The sequence below is a fragment of the Microtus ochrogaster genome, chromosome 8 (assembly GCF_000317375.1).
Source record: "Microtus ochrogaster isolate Prairie Vole_2 chromosome 8, MicOch1.0, whole genome shotgun sequence".
Classification (NCBI taxonomy): domain Eukaryota; kingdom Metazoa; phylum Chordata; class Mammalia; order Rodentia; family Cricetidae; genus Microtus; species Microtus ochrogaster.
Genome location: NC_022015.1, coordinates 38,934,036 through 38,945,602, shown reverse-complemented (window position 1 = coordinate 38,945,602; position 11,567 = coordinate 38,934,036). Strand labels below are relative to the sequence as shown.

The following is an 11,567-nucleotide window of genomic DNA, read 5'->3' as shown; positions in this document are numbered from 1 at the left end:
GTGTGTGCTTGTTATCCCAGCACTGCAGGGGTGGGGGCAGAACTACAAGTTCAAGGGCAGCCAAGGCCACAGAGTGAGAAAAGGCTGGGAGGGGAGACAGAGGAGGGAGAGAGAGGAAAGGAAGAAAAGGAGAGGGAGAAAGAGAAGGAAGGAAGGAACAAAGGGGAGGATACTAAAGAGAAAGACCTGGAAGACAGAACCCTTGCTTTCCTTATTGCCTTCCTCCTACCCGTGTAATATTTTGCATGTCACAAGTCAGCATCCTTTTTTTCCTGTGCGTAGAGAAAGCCCTGGTGCCCTTTCAGGTCTCAGGCAAAGAGGCAGAGTCTTGTGAGTGTCTGGTCAGGTATCCCAGTCCATAGCAGCAGGGCATGTTCCACTTGGGCCAGCTCACTCTAGGACAGGACACTGTGGTTGGTTAGGCTGCAGAAGTTCCTCCGCCTACACGTTCACTTTACCCTTGCCTCATCCACTACATCATGTGAATGTGCTTCTATTCCGGATCATTTTGGGGAAACTGATCTTTCTTCCTAAGTGAATTGCAGATTCCACAGCGGCAGGAGCCGAGTTAGGCCCGAGTCTTCTGGCTTCAATATACCCAACCAGCACAGTGAAGGGCAGGTAATTAGGGCTTTAAAGTATCTGTCAGCTGACCGGCACTACCATCATTTCTTACTTCCTTGCTTAAGGCATTATCTTTAGGAGGCTCTTCTCATAAAATAGCCATGTGTTTCCTGGGCACAATTAACCCATTAATTTACCCAGCAGCTCATAACTAAAATGTCATGACATAGGGATGTTCCAGCTAACCTGTAATCACTGGAGCAGTTGCTGCGATAGCCAAGCACCTTTGAGATTTCCATCACCCTCTCCAACAACTGCATAAGCGTATTTAATATCCCCACTTTACAGATGGGGAAACTGAAGACGGGGAAACCAAAGGCAAGGAAACTGTCTGAGGCTACCCAGCTAGCGGGCTATAAAATGACATCAGAATTGAGATTATCCCTCCCATCCTTCCAATTCTCTTGCAATCCAATACGCATTCTCTTCCTCCAAATAGGCTTTTACATTGGCGGGAAAAGAACAGATCCATAGCAAAGAACACGGACTTGGCTAGTCCCTCCCTAGGAGAAGACTGCAGTGGGGGCTCCAGCAGGCAGCCACTGATGGGAGCCTGGGGGAGTCTGGGACTGAATGTCAGGGCTTAGTGATCAGCAAGAGTCGGCTCTCCCCACTAAGTGCAGGCTGAACCGAAGTGGAAAAATTCACGGCCAGACAGACCTGGGGACCAGAAAAGCAGTCCAGAGGCAAGGACGCCAGGCAAAGACATGACACCCACAGCTTTAGGAGGACCAAGACATTCAGGTGTGGCAAAGGAGTGGATGGGTTCCAGGAGCCTGTGCTGCACAGGACCACCAGGAAGAGACTGCACCCCAAGCTCTGTGTACCTCCAGATATAAGGAAACAGTGGGAATTGGAAGGCAAGTCTAGGGTCACCAGCAATGAGCCCCAGGAAGACTGTTGGGCCAGGCAGAGTCCAAGTTCTGGGGAAAGCATTTTATTTGTTAATACAAGAATAGAAATTCTGCAATAAATATCATCTAATAAATAACATCTCCAAATAAATAAATATTAATACAACAAACTTAGAGTCATGAGTGGGTGGGGCTGGGGATAGGGCCTGGGGAGCCATCCCCCTCACCCCACAATGCTACTGCAATGTAAACTTTCAGGAAACCCTGTGGCTGTGGCTATGGCTGCCCTCCCCAGGCCAGGCAACCACAGATACCCTGGGAAAGGGGGCGGAGAGGAGGCACCGAGATGCCGGCAAGAAAATTCAAGGCGAGGTCCTGATGCTCAACAAAGCTTTGGGTTTCCGCCCTTTGCCACCAATCGCCTTGGTGACTGCTGGGTCTGGTCCGTCCCTGCCCACCTCTCTTAGTGTTACATCTTCTGGCTTCTAGGCTGCCTCCAGCACAGACCCTACCCCTCACTCTCTATCACACCCTTCTTGAGACTGGTCATCTTGTTTCCTGAACTGGATATGTAGTTACTGGGGTAGGGGAGCAACACCCATCCAAGGAGAGGGAGGGAAGCCAAGGGGCTTCAGCCCAGAAAGGCACATGCTACAGTGGCCCCACCCATGCCCTCCAGGTGTGTTTCTGCAAGTGCCACCTGAGGAATGGAGTGGGCACTGGCAAGTGGTGAGCAGAGAGCAGGGAGCACCTTTATACGCGCCTGAGCCATCTGACTCCCTCAAGCATGACCTCTGTGGAAACAGGATGGTGCCACCTTTTCTGAGACCCTAGGACTCTAGGAGCTAGTCAAGGGACAGGGCTCACACTCCCCACCCACGGCAGAGGAGGACAGAGTTGCCACTGTCTGTTTCCTGGCTCAACAAATGTTGGTATGCAGGGGTTTCACCCCAGAATGGAAGCACAGCTGACTGGGGCAGGGGGTCTGGGGGAGCTAAGGGTCAGAGATCAGAAGCCATGGGCCTCCAAGTGCAGGGTGACCGAAGCTGCCGGAGGCTGCATCTTCTTCTTAAGCCGGTTGAAGTCCTTGGCTGAGCGCCACAGCCAGGTCTGCAGCTCCTTCAGCAGCCAGAAGTCATCCATCTTTTGGAGGAAGTCACTGTGGGCAGGGCCAGGGGCCCAGGCTGGCTCAGTCCCTGGCAGAGGCTGGGGCAGTGGGTAGCCAAGAGCTGCCATGACTCCTGCAATGCTGCCCAGCAGGCCCTGGAGACTGGTACAGAAATGGGCCAGGCTGCGCCGCAGTTCAGCTGTGGCAGCTTGACGGTTGAGGCCGCGCAAATAACACAGGAGGTGGCTGTAGGCCTCATAGTTCTGGGTCAGCCGCAGTTTGTCATTGAGGCTTCGCCACACTTCCAAGTTGACAGTGGCCCTGGGCAGGGTCTCTGCCCCCAACCGAGGAGGATTGAAGTCAGGCTCGTTGAAAGGGGGCCCCAGGTAGTTCAGCTGTGAAAAGGAGAGGGCGATGGGGAAGGAGGAGGGCAGACTGGCAGCCTGCCACCAGAGAGACACCTCCTCCCAAACATGGTAGCCCTCTTCATAGACCTCCTGAGCTTTTCCAGCAAGTGTGTCGTTTGCATGGAGGTGACAGGTGAAGCAGTGGGGTGATGGCCTCTCCTATGGAGAGGTGCAGAAAGAGAAAACCGCGAAGGAGCCACTCAGGAAGATGTGCTGATTGGCTGGGCGGAGAGTGCCCACCACAGGGCAGGGCAGAGAAGAAGAAGACCCTGAGGAACCTGGAGGCCAGGCTGGAGAGGCAGAAGGTGGCCTCTGAGAGTGCAGGCCAGGGAAGAGCTCAGGAAGGCAGCAGAGCTCCGCAGGCCACTGCAGAACGTGAGCATGAGCCTCAGAGAATGCTGTCGGGTTTGGTGAGAAGATGCCTGGTGACCTGGGAGAGGCGGCTGCTGGGGCCTGGAAGCCAGATTGCAGGGGGTTAAGGAAGGAGTGGGTGGAGAGGAAGTGGAGGCAGAGGGTGTAGATGATTCCTTCAAGAAATTTGGCAGAAGATGTCCGGAGAGAAGGGTCGGGAATTAGAAAGGGTAGCAGACTCAAGCAGAGGTTTTCTGTGCAGGAAACCAGCCAGAGGAGAATCTGTATCAAAGGCCGAGGGGTCGGGTGGCACCAAAACTCCTCTTCGACAGACCCGGTTCCTCTAGCAAAAGGGACAGGGGATAGTAGGATACTCACCGACACCCCAGAGAAGAGGACTCAGTCACTAGGAGCAGAGCTGCGAAAGGGAGAAACTGAGGACATCTCAAGAGGGGAAGGAGGCAGGGCATGCAAGGCAGTACAGTATAGGAAGAGGGCAAAGCCCTTGCCAATGCCTCAGGGGATCGGCCTGAGGCCCAGGGAAGGGGACATGGGAGATGTGCATCTGGGAGGGGGAGAGAAGAGGGGCGAGGCCTGGGATAGGCAAGGGCCCAGGGGGAGGTTCACACGCTGACAAGCACAGAGACAAACTAATTTCCTCGGTGTATCCTGGGGCTGGAGCCAGCTCCCCCGCCACCCTCCTCCCCTTTTCTTCCCTGGCTCGGGAGTAGGGTCTGGGATATGGAAGAGGAACACGGGAAGAGGGGGCTGTTCCCCATGGTCCTCAGCGCCTCCTATCCTCTTCCCTTCTCTCTTGGGCTCTATGAACCTCTCTGGACTACCCTCAAATTCTTATGGTAGAACCACCCTCCATACCCCTAACCCCTTGCTGAGACTGCCCTGGATTCTCTGCAGACCTCTCCTACGACCCCCGCTCCCCAAGAGGCCTGTGAAGGATGGGAGAGGCAGATGGAGGGAGGCCCATGGGTCTAGAACAGCAGGGCCCCAGGTCTGGGGGCAGAGTCAAGCTGGAACACAAGCATAGAAGGTGGGGCCCCTCCATCCCCACCCAGCCCCACCCTTGCAAGAGACACCACAACACGGTGTAAACAGAGGAGACTTCCCCAGCCCCCAGGGGGAGGCAGGCAGCTGGGCTGGCAGCCAGTGGGGCAATGGGCCAAGGCGGGTTCGAGGCCTGCCCACATGCCTAGTCCTGGGGCCAGGATGGGGGCGCACCTGAGAGGGAAGGGCAGGAGATAGGCCAGATGGAGAAACCGTGTGGACCCAAAGGGCCTCTCATCACCCAATCATTCACCAGGACCCCTGCACCATGCTCCCTCTTCCCAAAGGCTTCTCCTCTTCCCTCTTTATCTAGTGCCCAAAGTAAATGGACAAGGGACAGGATACTCACATAGGTCCCAGCCAAGCTGCGGAGTTGGTGCTCCAGGTAGCGGGTGAGGTCATAGGTTTTCTGGATGGAGGGGCCAGGCCCTGGATCTCCTGTGCGATTAAGAGCTGGCACTGCAGGTAGGTGCCACAGCACTGTGCATAGGCAAGCTAACATCCCCCACGAGTCCCCTGTGGACAGGATGGGCAAGAAGTATGAGGGTGGGCCCGGCGCCCAAGCAGGGAAACAGTTGGCAGCCCCTCAGGTGTCTGTCCCCACCTTGGGCCAGGAAGGGGGGTGAGGCTGAGAGACCGGATGGGAGGTGGAGGGGACGGAGGAAGGGAAACAGTTCTGGTCCAAGAGCATGTGTGGAGGTGTGTGCACAAGGACAAAGTCCTGGCATCTGTGTCTATCAGTAGATGCTTGGCTGCATCTGTCAGCTGAGTCTCTGGCATGTATGTCCCTGGATGTGCCAAAACTGTGTGCAAGCGTGTACTCAGAAGGGCAGACCAGGCGCGAGGGACTTTATGACATTATGCCAGAGTTCTAGGTGTGTCCCGGCCTCTTCTCCATGCCCTCTAGTCCCACTGCAGCAGGAACAAAGGGCTGGGGATATGGCATATGTTAATTCTGGCGAGCTGTGAGCAGTGAGCCCTGTGGAAGAGTGAAGAGAGAGGCTGCAACCAGGAGAGGTAGGAGTAGGGTTTCCCAGCCAAGGTCAGGCTGAAGGATCCAAGATGGCTTGGGGAGCGAGAAGTGGTAAGTATACACTAGGATATCACTCCTAGGTGTGATGAGGGTCTGATGGAGTTATCTCAAGATGTAGTATTCCCTTTAGGAACAAGTTTGATACCCCCCTTGTCTTTCCCTGCAGTGCTAGAATCAAACACAAGGCCTGGACAAGCAGGCAAGTGCTCTACCACTGAATTATGGCCCAGCTCTTTTCTGTTTTTTGAGACAGGTTCTTCCTAAGTTGCCCAAGCTACTTGTGAACTTACGATCCTTCTGCTTCAGCCTCCGGAGCAGCTGGGATTACAGGCCTGTATCAACAGGCCTGCCAATGTCTGCCCTGTCTTTGTCTGGGATGCTGGAGGGGACACCAAGGGGACAGAGGTATAAAGAGGAAGCCTGGCCCACAGAAGACAACGGAAGGTTTGATTGTCCCAGAAACCAGGAATTGAGGCCATTAGATGGGCCAGAGTCAAGTGGGAAACACTTTTCTAAAGGGCTTTTTAAGTGAGATCCAAGATCAAAATCAGCACCCATCTGGGCTAGGATAGGGTAGGAATATAATTAGCTGTGGGCTAGGTTAGGTTTAAAGACTAGGCTAGTCTTAACATTTCAGATGAATTTGGATTTGGGATTTGGTTGAGTGAGTGTGGTTGAGATTTGAGTCCAGGAAGGGGATGTGGTTAAGTTTGGGCAGGCAGAAGGTTAGCTGAGAGTAAAATCTGTGAATTTGTTGCTTTACACATCAGACAGAATGGTGTTTGGCATGTCACACAAAGCAGGGATAGTTTGGGTTTTAAGCTTGGATAGGTATGAGGTCAAGTGGTTTCTTTGCTCTAGTTTACATTTTGTACTTCCAGATTCTTCTGTAACGACACATGGCTTAGAAACAAGTGGATAGGTTTAACAATCTGACTGTAGTCAGACTCAGGTAGGTTTGAAGTTAAGACTATGGTTAGAGTCTGTCATTAGGAGCCATGAGAAGTCACTATCCAGGACTGTTGTCTTATACAGAATCCAGAAAGCAGTTGTGGATTTTTGTTGTGGCATTGGTACTCCTTACAGACTCTCAGGTGCTTGACTAAGTCAGCTTTGCAGGCAGAGCATGGGAAGAGTGTGTGTCCAGTCACACACAGGAACCCGTGTCATTGGAATGAAAGGATCTTAGCTTGTATGTGCACGCGTGTGCAAGTTCACGTGTTTCAGACCATAGGATCAGACACTCAGCTGCTTCCTGGGCAAACGGGCTCCACTTTCTTCCGTGTTCCTTCCTTGGTCCTTTCCAGCCCTAGTTCTTACTTAACTCTGTTTTCCTTTCTAGTCCCTGATTATTGAATCCCCAGGTATGTCCAAGTCCTCTGTACCAAGCCCTGGACATCTGGACAAACGCCCTGTAGATCCTGCGGCTATCACGGAGGGCTAGTTTGGAGACTAGAGCCATGAGTTGCGCAGCAGCCCTCCCAGCCTCAAGACAGTTTTTAAGATGAAGCATGGTTTTGCTGGAAGTTAGCAGCATTGCCAAAGTCCTGCCAAAGCAGAAACTGGAGGCTTGGCTGGCCTCTTCACCCGACCCTGCCAGAGGCAGCCCCGTCATTGGGAATCCTGGACCCGGCTCTGTCTGTCCCATAACGGCAGGAGCCCAACCTGAAGCTTGTTTCCCCCTTCTTTCCTGGGCCCTGTGGATATCCCTGGGGAGAAAACTCCTTACACGGGGACAACAGGGGGAGAAGAAGCCTTTGGATAAACAAAAGCTAAGTCATCTGGGCAGAAAAACGGCTCATGAAATTAACCAGACGGGGCCGGTGTTTCCAGGAATATTTCAGTTCTGAGGTAACTGTATCACTGCAGGCTTGGGGGGGGGGGGGAGACACGGGAGAGCAGAAGGAGCCTACTGACCGACCAGTCCTGGAGAGAAGCAGAAAGGAGCAGCAACCGTAGGAATCAGAGTGGAGCCCAGGAGAGGAGAAAGGACAGGCAAAGCACAGGACAGCTGCCCTGTGACAGCTCTGATCAGGGTAAGATGTGCCCGGCTCTCAGGCAGCCAAGCTGGAAGGCCTGCACAGAGAACACCTGAGCTTAGTGTGACCACAGAGCCAGGGGCTCCCCCTGCCCAGAGCCCAGCTCTCTGCTTCCCTTTCCAGCTCACAGTGTGCAGGTGGACCCCACATCAGGCTGCATCGCAGCCCCCTCCCCCAGCCCAGTCCCGCCTCTGGCTGCTGCCCACTGATTGTTTACATCCCCTTCTCCTTGTGTTTATAAATCCGGCTGAGCACGAGGAGCTAATGAGTGCAGCTCACGTTTCCTGCTGCAGCACCCCTACACTCCCCATCCTGGCCCCTACCAGGGCCAGCCCCTAATTCTATCCAGATCCCTGGGCCCTGGGAAACAAGGCCCCCTCATGCACGCGCACGCGCGCACACATACACACACACACACACACACACACACACACACACTGCCTTAGCCCCATCAAGCCCAAGGGCCACCCCACATGCTACACAGGCAGGCCTTTAGCCAACCTCCCCTCAGCTCCTGGCCCATCTCATAGGCTGACCACCCTCAGTGAGGGTGGGGGGCTCAGCAGTGCAGATGTCCAGGGTTGAGGGGGAAGGCTGCACCTGGGACTAGGGGCTAACAGCTGTACGTCCTATAGTTGGGTCCAGAAGTTCTATAGTCTAGGCTGAATATGGGAGCCAGAGAAAAGGTCCTGCCCTCAATTCAGACCAAAACCAGCATCCGGGTGACCTTGGAGAAGTCCACTGAGGGGAGCTGGAGGGAGTAGCCAAACAAGGGGTGTGAGATCCAGGGATCCTACCCAGGGAAAGACCTTTCTTTCCATCCTCAAGACCGAATGTCCCTTTCTATTTTTTTCCTTCCTTTGCTTCTGTCTTCTCAGGTTCCCTTCCCCCAAGGCTGTTGAGGGATGGGAGCATTGGTGGGAAGGTAGGCCTGGAAACCAGGAGACCTAGCTCTGCCACGAACCGTCTATTGACTGTGGGCTTCCATGAGCAGCCAGCGCTGTGCCTGCTAAAGTTTCTCCTGGCCGAATCATGTGGGGCTTTCCGCGTTCTCTCCAACATGCCCATCTTTCTCATCCTCTTCCTTTCTAGTCCAAAAGATAGCAGAAACCAGGGGCAGAGAAAGAAGAAGAAGGCAATGCCGATCGGTCCCCGTGAAGTCAGTCCAGGAGCCGCGCTTGGGCTGAGGAAAAGCTGCTCCGATGTGCCCGCCACAAGAGGGCTCTTGAAGCACTCAGGGAGATCAGTGGGGAGCCCACAGCCACAGGCTGAGCAGCCCACTGAGGCCAGAAGCCGCCAGAAAAGAAACGAAGGAAATAGTTCAGAGCAAGGGTGCGGGTGAACTGGAAAGGGTGTTGAGGTCAGAGTGTGCACGAGGGTGTGGGAGGAGCTGCAGAGTGCAGGAGACAGGGTGTGAGCAGGCAGGTGGGATTCTGGGGAAGAATGTGAAGTGTCAGGCATCAGTAGCTAGTGTGTAGGGGTGGCCTGCACAAGTGCGAATTGGACACGACAATGTGCAGCCCGGGGCCATTACTCCAGTCGGCAGACGCTTCTGAGGCTGCCCAGTGATAGTGGCTGACGTTTCTAGTTGTTGCTCCTCTATGATGAAGTGTGGCTACGGGGCACTAGAGCTAGAGGGGTGCGACTTGTCTGGGAAATAAGAACTTGTGTTCCGTGGGGGGGGGGAGGTATGGCAGCGTGTCCTGGATTGGGTGCCTGTCAGACACAATGAACGTCGGAGATTTCCCTAGGTCAGATTCCAGGGGCGAAAGAGGTACACCTGATGCTCTCCACCATTCGGGCTGCCGCTATCAAGCCTCCACCGTCTGCCCTCCCTCCTCCTCTGGCAGGTTCTTCCTGCCCATGGGCTCTGGAGAACACAGAAACTGGGGGTCTCCCAGAGGGAAGCCTCCTGCAAGCCAGTGTAATAGAAAGGTAGGTGAGAACATGGGTGTGGGGACTTTGAAGAAGCTGCGCGGACTTTGCTTGAGGGGCTCAGCCCCGAGAACTTGGGCGGTGGGAGTTGGCAGGTCGCTGGCCCTACCTCCCCGACTGTGACCTCTCGATCCCGGACCCCTCCCGGCGGCGGTGGCGCCTTCCCCTTGTGTGGCCCCGGCGCCCCCGGCCCCGCCCCCCCGTCCGCTCCTTTCCAGCGGCGGTGGGGGCGGAGGCGGGGTCCGGGCGCCGGGCTTCGGGGCTCTGCTGAGCCGCTGCCCGCTCCGGCGCGTCCACTCCCTGCCCTGTCCGCCCTCCTGCCACGGGCCGCCCAGCCGAGCGGCCGCTCGAGGGGCTGCCGGCAGCTCTCGCTGCTCCCGGGCCGCTGACGGGTCCGGCCGGGCTGAGTCTTCCCCCTACCCCCCTCCCGCAGTAATCACTCCCAGGCCACCGCGGGCCCGGGGCCCCGGCCGCCCCACCGCGCCTCCCCTACCTGCCGCCGGCTCCGCGGCGGTGGGCAGCATGGAGGGCTCCGGCCACGCCGCGCGCAGCGTAGGAGCCGGGAGTCCCGCGGCCCGGCCGCCCGGCCCGGCCAGGCTCGCTCTGCCCTCCGCCCTCCTCTCGCGCGCCCTCCTCCCCTCCCCGCCGGCCGAGGAAGGAGTTCGGCGCGGCCCGAGGTGTCGGCCTCCCCTCGCCTCCCGCTGCTCGGCCGCGGGCTCCCCCTCTGCCTCCCTCCCTCCCTCTTCCTCTCCTGGCCCCCTCCTCCCTCGCGCCGCGTCCCGTCCCCCCCACCCCACCCCCGCACCCTCGCTGCCCGCCTCGGAGTCGCTCGCCCCGACTCCGGCGCGGGGCTCTGTGTCCTCGGGTTCTCTGGGACCCCGCCTCGCTGGGGCTCCAGGTGGCCGCCTGTCCAGGTCTGCGGGTCGTCCAGGCTCCCCGCCGCGCTCTCGGCCACCTCCCGGCTCCGCCGAGCGGACTCCAGGAATGCCGCGTCCCCACCCGGCCCCTCTCGAGGGCGCCCGGCCGTACCTCCCCAGCCCGAGCTCTGCTCCCCGGCCGGGCCCCGGCGTGGGGCTCCAGGGGTGGGGAGGAGGACGGGAACCGGATCTCACTGCCGCTGGGCGGGGGCGGAGGCCGAGGCCTCGGACGCCTGGCTCCTACCTGCTCGGAGGTCCATGGGGCTGGGGGCCGGGCCGGCCGGGCGCGGCTCCTCTCCCAGAGGCTGGCGGAGTGGGAGGGCGAGCCGCGGCTCCGGCGAAGCTTTAATAATCCCATCCGCCAGGCCCACTCGCAGGTTTTTTTCTCTCGGTTTCGCATTTTTTTTTTCGGTGTGGGACATTCTGCAAACTTTTTTTTTTCTGACGTGTAAAGCTGTAACCACAAATTGTAGCAGCCCTCCCCGGGGTGGGGGGGAGAGGGGGGAGGAGGGAAGGGAGGGCTTCTGGGGCTCCTCTCCCTCCCACAACACTGAGGGGGGGTGAGGTGAGGCAAGGCTGCGACGGTACCACCCTAGGCCTCCTGGGGGAGGGGGCAGGGAGGGCATCGTCCCTCTGCAAACCCTTGAGAGCTTGGAGAGGGAGCTGGCCTTGGTGTGGGCTTCTTCCGTGGTGTCGGCCAGGACATGCCGACCTTCCCTCTGCTCCCTGCTGGGTTTAGGGTCCCTTTGCCCACCCTACCTCTGCCTCTTCATTTCCAACCTTCCCTCCCCCTCCCACTTGAGTAAATGCAATGACACATTCTCTCAAATGCCAGCAAGCTGGCCTCCAAGCAAGTGATGGTGTTTTTCCTGCTGCCCTTTGTCTGGGCTGACCGCCCCCCTTGCCTATTGTCCCGCCGCTTGTGCTTGTCCCATTTCCAAAAGCTAGAGCTAAGTGAGCCGCCAGCGGCTGGGGCAGGTGACTAACCAGCTCCTAATGCCCCCTGAGGAGGGAAGAGGGCACGAAGGCCCTGCGTCTCCCTCAAATTCACAAGGGTTTTCATTCTTCCCAGTGACCAGGGAGAGTGCACATGGGTGGGGGATTTGTAATTCATTAATCAGCACAAGGCACCGGACCAGTTTCAACACCAGAGGCTTCACGGGTGACTCAGCGGGAACGCGCAGATTCAAGGCCATGAGCAGACCAGACCCAGCATCCCGTTTGTGAAATGCTTCCC

General features: G+C 57.1%; 1 protein-coding gene across 1 annotated transcript; it reads right to left on the bottom strand.

The window, feature by feature from the left end:
• Positions 1-2,469: 2,469 nt before the first annotated feature.
• Clcf1 (cardiotrophin like cytokine factor 1) lies at positions 2,470-10,590 on the bottom strand. Its single transcript, XM_005351661.3, has 3 exons — positions 10,575-10,590; positions 4,756-4,922; positions 2,470-2,981 (listed from the first exon to the last, which is right to left on the bottom strand). Exons 1-3 carry the CDS (start codon positions 10,588-10,590, stop codon positions 2,487-2,489), a joined length of 678 nt encoding a protein of 225 aa, XP_005351718.3. The 3' UTR covers positions 2,470-2,486.
• Between the last annotated feature and the right edge of the window lie 977 nt (positions 10,591-11,567).